Source organism: Hevea brasiliensis, chromosome 7, assembly GCF_030052815.1.
Source record: "Hevea brasiliensis isolate MT/VB/25A 57/8 chromosome 7, ASM3005281v1, whole genome shotgun sequence".
Lineage (NCBI taxonomy): Eukaryota > Viridiplantae > Streptophyta > Magnoliopsida > Malpighiales > Euphorbiaceae > Hevea > Hevea brasiliensis.
The window spans coordinates 10,958,625-10,973,820 of NC_079499.1; the positions used below are offsets into that span (position 1 = coordinate 10,958,625).

A 15,196-nucleotide genomic window follows, 5' to 3' on the forward strand; every position below is an offset into this window, starting at 1 on the left:
TAACATGAGTTTGAATGATAATGCTTGTCACTGGTCTTCTGTACTTCAAATTTGTTCATTGGAAAAACCATTTTGGCTGAGACGGTATGCCAGGACTGATCAGCTGATTAGCCAAGGCCCAGTGGCAGAGAGTGACACATGTAGGCCAGAGGCAAAAATTGGAACAAAAATTTTACAGGAACAATGGAAAGGACCTGAACATCGAGATTCTGAGAGCTAAGAATTTGCAGTTATAAATTTTTATCTTAGCATGTAAGTGGCATCCATTATCCTTTTCTATAAATCAAAGAAGCATAAACTTCACCTTGTTAAGAGTACAAGCAGCTAATGTGGAACGCATTAACCTGCTCTTCCTACATGTGCCATTGGCCGCAAGATTCTTACTTTTGCAAATAGCAAGTTAATTTTCAATTCCGCCAGAACTTTTGTCATTATCTTTTTGCTCTATATATTGGAGCTAGACAACAAGCCAATTGTGGATAGGTTAAGTTGGCATTGAGACCACCTCTTTTTGTCTCTCTCTCTCCGAGTAAGATGGCAATCTTTTGGCTAAGGATATTGCTCGTTCTTCTAATCATGTCAATAACTCCTCCAAGATCAGGTAAGCATCTGAGGTCCATTAATATGATCAACAAAGCAATTTCTTCTCTTTTTTCCCTCTGTTTTGAATTTTGTTCAGCAACATTATCATCTGTTTTATATATGCATGTCAGATGGGCAGTTGGAGCAATGGTGCATAGCAGATGAGCAGACCCCAGATGGAGAGTTGCAGGCAGCCTTGGATTGGGCTTGTGGGAAAGGTGGTGCAGATTGTAGAATGATTCAAGTGAACCAGCCTTGCTATTTACCAAACACTGCAAGAGACCATGCTTCATATGCTTTCAACAACTACTTCCAGAAATTCAAGCACAATGGTGGATCTTGCTACTTCAGGGGAGCAGCCATTATTACTGAACTGGATCCCAGTAAGCTCCAACTCTACTTGACAATGCTTGATCCCAGTATTATTATTACTATTGCCGCCATTTTTTGTTCGTTGTAAACCATGTTGCAGTATATAAACAATTAACAACTTGATTATTCTAATGCAATGCAAAACAAAGTTATTAAATTAATAAAGTATAACTAATGAACTTTAACTCGGTACTGAAGTTATCTCTAAGATTGTGAAACCTCAAATTCAAGTCTTAGTTGAGAAACTTGTATCAATAATAAATAAAGCTTCCTTGCAAGATTGGTCAACTTTCAACAGTAGCAAACTTTCCTCTGATCACGCAACCAAAAGTGAAAACTGGAAACAAACGATTAAAGAAAAACAAAAATATGTCATTATATTCCCATGTGGGCAGTGCACACGTCTGATGGGAATCGAGTATTTCAAGATGCGATGATGAATGGTTAATCTCTAATAGTTGCTTACTAATTTTCATGATTTGTCTGCAGGTCATAACTCCTGTCACTACGAGTTCCTTCCATGATTCAATGGCAAAGAGAAGAATAAACAAGCATTTTCTACAGAACGTACGCATTGTTATTTAGTAGTGTAGCAGAATTGAATTTACTAATTATAAGCAGCTTCAGAAATTTCAAAAAGATTTTGGGGTGAAGATAGTTGTAGTATACATTTATTTCAATGCTTTCTGAATTTTATTTCCATTTTCAGTTTCTTCAAAAAGATTTGCATGTTTTCCTGTGCTCCAGACTTCCAATATGCAGCTCTCAAATGCATACATATGTATATAGCTTTTATTATTTAGATAATCAGAGTAAGAACAATTTGATAAACAGGACAACATGAACGTCTGAAGATCAGCAATCATGGATCCATCACCATAATCAAGTAATTATCAGCCTCAGACTATAAATAAACAGGAAAACTTTTTAACCAACTAATCCGCTGTTTCCACAATCCGGAGAAAAACTCACCCTTATTGCTATTAGATTTGCTAGAATTCAATTCAATTCTATTAAAAGAATTCTGTACTGCCTTAAAAAAATTCAATTCAAATGATTTTGTAAGAAAATTCATATCTTTGAAATAAATTTTAAGATAATAAAATTCCATCATTTGAAATAATTAGACAAATGAAATAAATGTTATAATTTTTTAATTGGTTTAAAGCTCAATTTAACCATTTTTAATTTTTTGTCTAATTTAGTCTAAAAGTTTTAATTTAACCTCAATTTCCATAAAAAAAAGAAATTGAATTTCTTAATTTTTTTGTTTAAATCCAGAAATTTAATTTTAAAATTAAGAAATCCAACTACTTATTTTTTTTTATTTAAATAAGATATTTAACCTAAAAATTTTAATTTTTAGGTTAAATTGGGCTTAAATTGAAAAATTTAAACTAATTTAGATTAAAAAAAATTAAAAATGGATTAAATTAATATTTCCTAATAAATACAGGGACTAAATTAAAAAAATTACCTTATTTTAATTTTACCCTTATTTATAAAGAATTAAATATCACTTAAAATGTTGAATTTTTTTTTTATGGAACACTTCATTAAATAAATCGAGTTCTTGTAAATTCATATTAATTTTAACATGAACTCATTTCTTTTAAAATGATTTATAATTTAAAATAAACTCAAATATGCTTTGAATTTTTTTAAGAGGTTCAAATAAGTCCATTTTATACTATTGTGCATTTTAATCCTCAAACTTTCAATTAAGTTCAAGTTAATTATGTCTTAATAAAATATTATATTTCTAATAATAAAATATTATTTTCTCTAATTTTAAATTTTAAAAATTATTAGAAAAATAAAAATCCAAGAAGACTTTTAAATCTCAAGAACAGATTCAAGAACACATTCAAAACTCAAAAATTCAATAAAAAAATTCAATCAAGCTTGAAGAACAAAATTCAGAAATATAACAAAATAAACATTCACGAAACTCCATTCAATTCTTCATCAACACACCCAAAACTCCATCACCCAAAGGCCCATCATTCGCCAGCGGCATGAGGGAGGCACACACCTACAACGCGGGGGAGGAGGGTGGAGGTGGTAATCGGGAGTAGGGGAGCTGAGTTTGCAAATCTATTGGGTTAGCGAGATTAGGATTTTTTTTTTATTATTTTTATTCGAAATAATAAATAATTACTAATATTTAGAATATGAAAATTAATATTTTATTATTAAAAATGAGAAAATTATTATTTTTTTTAAATGGACTTATTTGATCTTAATTGAATATTTGAAGATTAATTTGGACAGAAATTTAAAATGATTGTTTGAACCTCACAAAACGTTGAAGGATATATTTAAGCTTATTTCCATAATATTTTAACTAACATATTCAATGCTTTCTGAAAGCTATCCTCATGAAATTTCTCCTTTTCATTCATCACTAGGCCCTATTCAAGTTCATTCAGACACTTTAACTTTTAAGAAAATTAACAAACTCAACTTATTTAGTTGTCTTATTGATTGCACTTCCCAAAAAGTAAAATAAGCAACTTTCATTCTCTAAAAGTAACTTATGGAGATAGTAGAAAGTTTAGACCAAACAAGGCCTAAGTATAAACCATTAGCTCTAATAGAAAAAATTATAATACAAACAACAAGCTATTTGTATTAATTGTGTTGATTTCTTTTTTATTATATTAATTACGTTAATTTATTTTTTTATTATACTAAAATTTTTTTACATATGTTAATTATGTAATTTTTTTACATATGTTAATTATGTTATGCTTATCTTTTTTTTTTTCCTTTTATTATGCTAATTATATTAAATGACCTTAATTAAGTTGATTTTCAAGTTATCTAGTATAATTTTGATGTTGGTTTGAACCTAATAACCATTAATCAATGAAATTAAACAATTTATATATATATATATATAATTAAATATAATTCATAAATTTTTCATAAAAATAAATTAATTAAAAAATCAATTCGGTTCAATTTGATTTGATTTGAATATATAAAATTACTATTTAGTTTGGTTCGATTTAATCAATTTTTTTTCTCTTCAAAATCGAACTGAATCGAAATAATCGAAATTTTTATAATATAAAATCGAACCAAATCGATTGAATTTTAAAACCGAACTGATTGAACCGAATTGATTCGATTCAATTTTTTGATTTGAACCGAAATCTGCTCACCCTTAGTAGAAACTCTTTGCGTTGGTAAAACTTCTGGAGTAAGAAAGGCTTGTCTCTTGTCCTTAAAAAAGTCAAAACTCTCATGAAAATAATATAAACTACTAGACTCCATTTGTTTTAACAAAAATATTTTTCATATTTTTTTGTATTTGAGACATTTAGAAGAATGACTAACAGAAAATATTTTCTTAGTTATTTATAAGGAAAATGATGTTTTTCTTTTTTTTTTTAAAGAGAAAATTATTTTTATTTCTTATATTTTAATAATCTTATTAAAATATGAAAATATTTATACATATGTGATATAAATGTTAGTAATATGCCCTAGAGCATGTCATCGTATTGTATCATGTAATAATTATTCTCATTTAATAGCAATTATTCTTTTCATTTATGTTCAAATGGTTTGAATTTAATTTGAAAAGGCCCTTTAATATCTTATTAGATGTTCTATGCTTAAGTTGTTAAGAATATGAGTGACAGAACTATTTAGTACAAGTATTATAAATTCGGTTCACAATCTAGGATACTTTATTGGGCATGACTTATTCAGGAAGATTGTCATTTGTGTTTGTTTCTATGGATTAGAATGAGATACTAATAGGATGGAATGATGAGTCTCATGCCATATGCAAACATGGTGGGCACTTATATGATACATAGGCCAAACTAGTGACACAGAATGACTTATACATGGAGTTTACTCTAGTTAATATAAAGTTATCTAGATCATAACAGTGCATATAATCTCTTGACCTGAGATAATACAGTTATCTTGCATATAGGTGGTTTGAGTTTAATATTGTTTTCATACTTGTACTAGGTATGAGTATATGGACATGTGTTAGCTCCGACTAGTTATATGTGGAGATAGACGTTATTCAATATGAGATCCGTTACCCTAAGTAAATAGGGATAAAATCCTATGTTCGTTTGATTATTCTTGATATTTCAAGTGTCAAGACAGATACATTTAGTCAGAAAAAAGTTTCTAATAAGTAAGGCTTATTAATCAAGAATTAGAATCAAAAGGAAACATATGATTCAATACAATTGGAGTTTGATATAAACCATGACTCCAGCTTGAATTGAAATTTTATAACGGAGAGATTCTAGTGTATGGTATGTATGATCTAAGGTTCATGAATCGGAGAATTAATTCGTAACTAATTGGGTAGTCATAGCACATATGCTAGATGTTAACTATGACTTATGAGAACTTGAATGAAAAAGAATTTTCATTTTGAGTTTGGAACGATTCTAATTATATTAAGGAGTTAATATTATTCTTATTACCAATTAGTAATAAACCTAGTAAGTCACACACATAAGAGCAAATTGATTAAAACAAAATTAATTTAATTAATTGATTAAAGTCTTTAATTGATTAATTGAATTAATTAATTCAGTTTACAATTAGATTGCAAAGTCCCTAGGCATGACTTGAAACTAAATATATCAGTGGAAGTATTCAAGTTAATATTTAAAGTGTTTAAATATGCACTTGAAAATTAACATAAGGAAGAAAATGAATTTTGACTTGTCAAAGTTTGACCATATTGACTTGGTCAAACTTGGGAAAAAATTAATTAATTAATGGTTATTAATTAATCAATTGGCATGATTAATGTTGATTAATCTAATCTTAATCTCTTGATTAATATTAAGCTTTGACAAGTAGTCCAATTAGATTGAGACAACATTTTTTATTAGCCAATCAAAACTAAATACTTGTTAACTTAATTAATGAAAAAGTTGAGATATAAATAAATGAGATAATAAGAAAGTTAATGAGTCTTCCATGAGCTGGCCACTTCTCCCTCTCTTTCTCTTTAGTTTCATCTTCATCATTGAGACAAAATTCAAGATCACAAAGTGTTGTTGCTCTTGAATCTCAAGTGAAAAAGTGTTTCTCACCACTTCCAAAGAAAGAATACTAAAAAACAATATACTCTTTCTCCCTTCTAACTTGTTGGTCGAACTATAAGGAGGCTAAGGAAGAAATTTTGAGTTGATCAAGGAGGCTAAGGAAGAAATTTTGAGTTGATCAAGGAGCTTTGATCAAGAAGCTTGTGTGGACAAGTTAGAGGGCTAACAATTAGTGGCCTAGCTTCCCTGATTAGGTGTTGAGAATTTGATTTTGCGCCTATTGGGTAAGAAATTCTCCAAAACCCTAACTTGTTTAAATTTGGAGAAAATGGTTACTAATTGTAATTAGGCTTAATTAGCATTTGAAATATGATTTAGTATGACTAAATGATGTGTTTTTCAATAGATTAATGCGGTTGCATGATGCATGAAACTCTAAGTTATGAAAAATTTTAAATTGCTAATGATTGCACCTATTGATGAATTTTCTTGCTATTGATGTAATTCCTCTTTCAATAAACACACACTATTAGTTTAACATTATAATTAAATAATAAAAAATAATTTTTATAAAAATATTTTTTATATACAAATTTTTCTGTGTAACAATTGAAACTTCCCTAAATTCTTTATTTTCAGCACCTTACTAATTAGGCAAGAGAGAAGTCGTTTTTTCTCTACACGAAATTTGATTTGCTTTCAATTATTTTATTGAATAAATGTTTTTCATGGGTAAAATTTCGTGGTAAATTCTACGGTTTCACAAAGAATGTACTTAGTTTTCAATTTTATTTGCGGTGACATCTCTTGATAGGGAAGGGATAAAAAAAGAAAAGTAGACATATGGTCTATTTTTCTTTTTTACACCTATAAAAAAAATCTATTTTTTAAAAAAAATAAAAATAATGTGTAAATAATTTGACTATACATTCGATGAGAAATATTATATATTTTATACCCACATATATTTGGAAATACCCTCATTGTTCCTATATCAAGGGTAAAACTTAAGATCCTTTTGTGGATAGAGTTGATTGTACGTAGATATGTCATCATATCAAGAATTCAGTGAATGTTTGAAGGAATGTTATTTAAATGGTGCGTTGCAACTAAGGAGAAATGGAGCAGTGGGAATGGTCCAGTGTAAAATAGTGTGCACCATCTTAAATGAAACGGTGTGTTTTTGAATAGTAAGAAAAAAGAGCATAGCAGGTTTTCGAAAGTCTTCTCTTGCATTAGTTAAACAATTTGTTAGCAGTTTGTTAGTTTTTGTTATATCAGTCTAGAATCAGTTAGGCCAGCTAAGATTCAGTTGTAATAGTATTTCTAGAACCTCCTATAACACTGTATATATACATATGTTTCACATCAATAATATTATTTCAATTATTTCTTCTCCTTCATTTTAGTATTGTTTTGTACATATTATCAGAGCATTACTTTCCGTGTTCTTGATTTTTTGGTAACCGCCATAGCTTGCTGAGATCTGAGACTCTCAAACTCATATTCACTTCTTTTTCTTAAGTTTCTTTGCATTTTTTTTCCTGCAATTCTGTTACTCCAATGGCTGAAGTTGATAAATCAGTCATGAATCTTAGCAATAAGGGTCGTGAAGCAACTAGTAAAATTGAGGACGAGTTTACTTGGCAAAACTCAGACCATCCTCGAATGTTTCTAGTGAGCACTTCTCTGAATGGGAAGAACTACCTTTCTTGGAGCAAATAGATGATAATAGCTTTGGAGGCTAAGGACAAATTAGGTTTTATCAATGGAAAACTTGAGGAACCTGAAATTGATTCTGCAATTTATGAGAAATGATAGAGGGTAGATAACATGGTTAGTTCATGGATCTTGAATTCTCTTTCAAAGAATCTTGCTGAAGCCTTCCTATACACTTTTACTACCAAGGAGCTGTGGCATGAGATCCAAGAGAGACTTGGGGAAAGTAATGGACCATTGCTATATCAGATCAAGAGAAAGATAAGTGGTTTCAACCAATCTAATATGTCTGTCATGGACTACTTTAACAAGCTTAAGAAACTATGGGATGAATTTAACTGTTTGAGACCCTTACCTATATGTACTTGTGGTGCTGCGGAACACATGAATGATATAGATAATAATGATAAGGTCGTTCAGATTTTAATGGGATTGAATGAAAAGTGTGATCATATCTGGAACCAGATCCTTATAGCAGATCCTTTACCTAGCACTAATAGAGCATATTCTATGGTGCTTGGATTTGAGAAGAATAGGGAGATTAATATTGCTGGTGAGGAATTTAACACTAGTTTTGCAATACAGAAAGGCTAAAGTGAAGTCTCTAGTGGAAAATTCCCAAATAAGAAGAAGTATTTTGGAAAGAAGGATGACAATAACACAAGTGGACATACCAAAGATACTTATTTCAAACTACATGGTTATGCTGACTGGTTCAATGATTACAAGCAAAAGAAAGGGAAGGGTAAAGCCACTGCAATAGCTCTATCTGAATTGCTTGAAACTCCTCTGGATGTTGATAGTAACAAAGAATCAAAGCATGATGAAGAGCATGGGTCTATCCAATATGTTGCAGCTTCAACAGGAAATATTGAAGTACATGAAGAACCAAAATCAATCTATTCATGTTAATGAAGCTGGTTATGTGGCTTTCAATGACTTTGCAGGTAACACATCTAATTGCTACTTCTTTGGTAAAAATGGTCATGACAAAGGAACCTGGATAATAGACACAGTGGCTACATCACATATGTGTAATAACCTAGCTTTGTTTCTTCACAAAACCAAATTAAACTAGAAATATCATTACATTTCCTGATGGATCTTGTAAACCAGCAATCTACATAGGATCAGTTAAACCAAATCCCAAATTACACTTTAAAAATGTGTTGTATACACCAAGTTTTAAATTCAATTTACTGTCAGTAAGCAAGTTAACTTAGAACTCACAAATTGCAGTATGGTTTTTTAATAACCATTGTATTTTGCAGGATGTAGTGAATAATGAGGTATTGGCTACTAGAACTTTACATAGAGATTTATACAAGATAGATAAAGAACCTATGAGCCTTTACAAGGATTTTTTATACATGAATAAAAGTGTACCTAGTTCTATCTTTCCTAAGTACAATAAAGTTTGTCACATTTCTGATGAAAATAGCAATGTCTGGCATTGTAGGTTGGGTCATCCCTCTAAATCAAAATTGTCCCATATCCATGAATTGAATTTAAAGGAAAATGTTCAAAAAATTTGTGATATATGTCATTTCACAAAAAAACATAGACTTGTTTTTTCCAAAAGCAAAATTAATTTTGCTGCTATTTTTGATTTATTACACATTGATCGCTGGGTCCATATTTTATGCAAAATATTTTTGGAGCCAAATATGTCCTAACTATTGTTGATGATTTCTCAAGGGCAACTTGGACTTTTTTAACTTAATGATAAAACAAGAGTTTGCAAAACTTTCAATGATTTTTTTTTAATGGTTCAAACACAATTTCAGAAATAAGTTAAAGCCATTAGATCTGATAATGACACTGAATTTACCAACACTTCTTGTGAAAATCTATTCAAATCAAAGGGTATTATTCATAAAAAATCTTGCCCCTACACACCATAACAAATGGGGTGGTGGAGAGGAAACATAAATATCTCTTGCAAGTTGCAAGGGCATTAATGTTCCAATCCAACCTACCTAAATGTTTTTGAGGCGAATCAATTTTGACAGCAACCCACCTCATAAACAAACTTCCTAGTGCCATTCTCAATTAGAAAACCCCAAATGAAGTTTTGTTTCAGAAACCTCCTGATCATAGCAATTTAGAAGTGTTTGGACATCTCTGTTTTGCTACAAATCTAGCACCTCACAAAAACAAATTTGATGTTAAAGCATCCAAGTGTGTTTCATAGGATATATTATTGGATATAGGCATACAAGTTGTATAATGTCACTGAGAAAAAGGTTTGTATTTCAAGAGATGTCATTTTCTATGAAAATTATTTTCCTTATGAAAAGACATATACTCATAAAGTTGGTGATCATGTTATTCCTTTACCTGTTACACCTCCAAGTTTGTCTATTCCTTTCACATCTCATTTATCCATATCTCTAGCTGTTTTATCTCAATATCAAAATTTGTCTATAGATTCACAGTTTCCAAATTTATCCTCACATCCACAGTCTCCAAACTCTCCTATTCTATCTAACTCTCATCTTCTTGATACATCATCGCATACATTTACTGAGTAACAATCTAATTCACATGTTCAACCCTCATTTCCTTATAATAATCTCCCTCAAATCCAAAATCTATTGGAGTTCTTTCTAAACCTAAATGGATGTCTAACTTTATTGCTTCTGTGTCAAATACTTATAATAGTTCCAGTAGTGCTACTGAAGTTATTCAAACAAGAAATGCAAATACAGATTGCTTACCTACCTTACCATAATTTTTATTACCACCTATTTTTAATCATACATACACTAGTTTTGTAGCCACTATATCTACTATTAAGGAACCAAAATCTTACCACCAAGCCAAGGAGGACAACAATAGGGTGAGAGCTATGCAAGTTGAGCTCGATGCCTTGGAACTCAATAATACTTGGTTTTTAACTTAACTTCCTGCAAGTAAGAAAGTTATTCCATCAAAATGGGTGTTTCTGGTGAAATACAAGCCAGACAGCTCCATAAACAGGTATAAAAAAAGACTAATAGCTAAGGGGTTCAGTTAATTACCTGGTATTGATTACCATGACATTTTCTCCTCTGTTGCAAAGCTTGTCACAGTCAAAATTTTTCTTTCCATTGCTATATCATCTAATTAGGCAATAAATCAATTAGATATCAATAATGCCTACCTCCATTGGCATATTAATGAGGACATTTATATAACTCCAACACAAGGCTACACTAAAAGTGAATTAGGAGAAGTGTGTAAATTGGTGAAGAGTTTGTATCAAGCAAGCAGGGAGGCAATGGAATAAAGAACTCAATGCCAAATTGCAACTTTATGGTTTCAAGCAATCTCCTTATGATCATTGGTTGTTTACTAAGGGTACACATACTGACTTCCTTGGTCTTCTTTTATATGTTGATGATGTGTTAATCACAGGTGCTTGTGAAGGTGATATTATTCAAGTTAAAGAGTTTCTGGACTAGCAATTCACCATTAAGGATATGGGATATATAAAGTATTTTTTGGGAATTGAAGTTGTTAGGTCTATAGAAGGAATGTTTCTAAACCAACGCAAGTATGTTCTTGAAATCTTGCATGATGGTGGGTTATCAAATGCTAAGGCTACTGATTTTCCTTTTCCAAAGGGAGTCAAACTTAGTACTGATAAAGGGGAATTACTTCTTGTACCTGAGCAACACATGCATTTGGTGGGCAGGTTACTTTACCTAAGCCTGACTCAACCAGATATTACTTATGCTAACTACTAAGCCAATTCATGCAAACACTTAGGAATCTGCATTAGCAAGCAACAATTCATGTTCTCAAATTCCTGAAAAGTTGCCCAGCGAAAGGGATTTTCTTTCTAGCCAATAACACCTTCAAGCTTACTATTTTCTGTGGCACAGATTAGGCTTCTTCTCCTATGTCTCGTAAGAGCTTGATTGGCTTCAACGTTTTCCTTAGTTCTTCTTTGATTTCCTAGAAAGCAAAGAAATAAAACACTGTTAATAGATCAACGACAGAAGTCGAATATCGTAGTATGGCATCAACTGTTTGTGAGCTTCAATGGATAAGTTATATTCTATGATCTCCTGCATTGTGACAACAAAGCAGTGCTATATAATTGCTGTTATGTAACACCCCTATTTATATAACCTGGTACATTTTACTGTTCCGCTGATCGGTGCCGATCCGGACAAGTAAGAGAATTAGAATCACATCTAAGACACTTAGATAAGCCCTGAACACAAATAATTATTAATTGCCAAATAGTTAGCTATAAATAAGAAAAACAGAAAGTTAAATGAGCCGGGAGTCACAGCGATGGGTGACCTTTTTGGGAATGACTGCGAAGTCAGTCTAAACTCAAATTTCGAACCGTAAAATGTGACGCCCCGGTCCTTAGGACTATTGCGAACACAGTGAAAAAGAGAAAATCACAGAAAAGAATTATTAAGCAGGTCAAATAATTAGGTCAGGGATTCAAAAGAAATATAGAATAATTTGCTAACCAAATTGAACCAGCGAGGGGCAATTTGGTCAATTCACTCCTAGAGCTGACTCCTGACCTAACTGTTCAATAAAATCAGAGAAAAGAAAATTTTGAAATCAAGAATTAAATTAAAGAAGAAAATGGAAAAATGAATGAAAAAAGAAGAAGGAAAAAGTGTTATTTACATCACTTGGATGACATCATCATAATGTCAAAACTAATTTTAATTTTCTTACAAATATTGACTAAGTTAACTAAGACTAAAAGACTTAAAATACACTAAAAAGAAAAAGAAAAATTAGACCTTCTTCCCTCACCAAGCCGGCTACCCTTCTCTCTCTCACTTCACAATTGAAGAAAACTCCATTAAAGCTTGAAACCAAGCTTTCTTTCAACCAACTAACCCCACTTTGTCCCCAAATTCTCCATTAAAACTTGTTTGACCAACTTGAGAAGGTGATTGATCAAGAAAAGGAAGGACGAAAAATAGAGATACAAGATTTGAAATTCAAAGGAAGAGGTTAGTCATCAATCACTTAGTTTTTCTTTAAAATTCATGCAAATATGCTTTAATTAACTTAGAAATTGTGTAAAATCAAACAAAAACAATTGTTGAGGGACCAACTATGAAATTCATCCAGCTAGGGTTAGGGTTTGAAATGAATGAGTTTGAGGTATTTGAATGGTTATTTGAGGTGAAATAGGTGTATAGATCATGAATGTGCACTTTGAATGCATTAGATTGAACTTTATGTGTAGTTAGGGTTTGAGCATTTTGAAGAAATTAGAGAAAATTTTGAGAATTGGCCAAATGATGTAGTTAACCTTATTTAAGTTGAGTAATGGTCAATTGTGATCATCTGTGGTGTGTATGAATTGTTGGAACCAAGTTCTAATTCGGATTGGTGAAGGTCAATCTGTAGACAACTTGACTTAGGTCCCTTTCAGGGACCAAAACTAAAAATTTACCAACCCAATTGCTGTGAGGCTAATTGGGAATGAAACTAGACACAAAATGACATATTTTTCATTGAGGAATCATGCCGAGAAAGTGACTATAACTTAGTGAACAATTAGGCCAAATCCGGAATTGGGCAAACTGACCTGTACAAAAATGACCAAATGAACAGTAGTTACGTAAATGACCATAACTTGGTCTAGGAAGGTCCAAATGACCTGAATTTTATACCGATAGAAATATGAGACATAGCCCTACAACTTTCATGAAGATAATAAACCCAAATTTTGACCATAACCTGTTTGAAGAATCACCTGTAGTTAACCTACAAAAATTGCCAATAACTAGAAATTTGCCCAGAATTCTAGGTAACACCAAATCCGGCTAGTCATGTTCAAATGGCCATAACTAGGGTTACAAAACTCCAAATGGAGTGATTAAAAAAGGGAAATAAATTTAAGACAATAAAGAACAACTTCTATGAAGAAAACTTAGCCAAATTACCACAAAAACTTGACCAATGGAACAGTGTAAAACAGGACACCAAATTTGAAATTTTGGAATTTCACCTACGAGACTTAAGATTTGAGGAAAACAACCAAAACCAATAAGTTAGGTAACCAAAATGTGGTATGTGGGTGAAATTAAAATTCTCATACCTATTAAGCATTAGAAAGTCAATAAATTGACTTGAATAGTATCATAAATAGATTTGAAATTATTTTTGAATTTATGATAATTTATGGTACTGAAACACTGTAAAACTGTGTGTTTCAGTTGAAAAGAATACCGGGAAAGAACCCGAAGCATCGAGTCAAGGCCAAGAGACGACTCGTATAAGGTTTGTGCATAACATAGAAATTTCTGTAAATTTTCTTCTGCAAATTGTTTTGAATGAATTGTGATATTAAATTGTGACTTAATTGTATTGAAATATTATTATGCTTTTGACTTAAATTGTTGAAAGTTTACTTGTATGTGTTTGAAATGGCAATAAATGTTTAATAAATTGCTAAGACAGTTTTGAAACCACAGTGTCATGACCATATATTTGAATGCCTCACTAGCATGACTAGTGGGAGAAATTAGTTTTGAATTTTGATTCCTTCTCTGGCTGAAGTGTTGAGGTGTGTGCCAGTAGAAGAAGAAATTTGAATGGGTACCCATATATTTGAGCTAGCTAGTCTTGTGATTTCTCATAAGCTCTGGCTATTGAGATAAATATTATTTCGAATGGCATGATATAACTGTGTGTTTTTATGAAATTCGTTTTGAGACTTTCTAAATGAAATTGTTTGGATTAAAAATTTATAAATCGTGTTTTGTATCTGTTTTTCATGTTTAGTTCAATATTTGAATAAATGTGATTTGAATTATGCATAACTGTTATTTTAGTATGTTGTGCACCACTGAGTCATAGTACTCAGCGATGGCTGTTATTGCTGTCGCAGATATAGAGACTAGAGGAGCAGCAGAGTGAGCTACTGAGGATCTTGGAGCCACATCCCTGAAGTTTTATCGGGTATATTTTATACCCTGATTGTAATATTTAGTTTGATGTTTGTAAATGTATGTAAATGTAATAACTGGTCATGAGCAGTTGTATAGAATTTGTAATAATATTATTTTGGTTTTGCTAATGTAAAGTTTGATTGATGAATGTAAATTATTTTTACTTTAATGAAAAATGAATGAAATTATTGAGTGTTATTTTTCATGACAATTGAATTGAGAAATGATGTTGAATTGTGTTGAGGTAGTAATGAGTTTGATGAAATGAGATATTGGAAGTATTTTAACAGGTTTTTGAAGAACTGTTTTCTTAAAATACAGACAGCACTCTGCCGAAAATTTTCTAAAATTTTCGTAAAAATAAAATGAACAAAAACTTTGAACTAGTTTTTAAACTTCTATTAAATGTAAGAAAATGCTCACCACTTCTAAAAAGTAAGAAAATGGTTTTAAAATCCCTTGTAGGGTACTTAATGAGTTATCGGTAGGTGAAGCTCGGTAGTATTAGTAGTATGCCCTAGAGCATATCATTTAGTATGTATCTTGTACATATTTTTA

The 15,196-nt window shown here is 31.1% G+C and overlaps 1 protein-coding gene across 1 annotated transcript; it reads left to right on the forward strand.

Annotated features, from left to right (window-relative positions):
* The first annotated feature begins 115 nt into the window (after positions 1 to 115).
* On the forward strand, positions 116 to 1,709 carry LOC131168747 (glucan endo-1,3-beta-glucosidase 4-like). Its single transcript, XM_058149996.1, has 3 exons — positions 116 to 601; positions 714 to 965; positions 1,444 to 1,709. The coding sequence occupies exons 1-3, from the start codon at positions 535 to 537 to the stop codon at positions 1,476 to 1,478; spliced, it is 354 nt and encodes a 117-aa protein (XP_058005979.1). The 5' UTR covers positions 116 to 534; the 3' UTR covers positions 1,479 to 1,709.
* The last annotated feature ends 13,487 nt before the right edge of the window (positions 1,710 to 15,196 follow it).

Coding starts and splice junctions, on each gene's coding strand:
- LOC131168747 (XM_058149996.1), top strand. CDS start 535: ATGGCAATCTTTTGGCTAAGGATATTGCTCGTTCTTCTAATCATGTCA. Junction 602..713: donor AATAACTCCTCCAAGATCAG/GTAAGCATCTGA, acceptor TATGCATGTCAG/ATGGGCAGTTGGAGCAATGG. Junction 966..1,443: donor TATTACTGAACTGGATCCCA/GTAAGCTCCAAC, acceptor ATTTGTCTGCAG/GTCATAACTCCTGTCACTAC.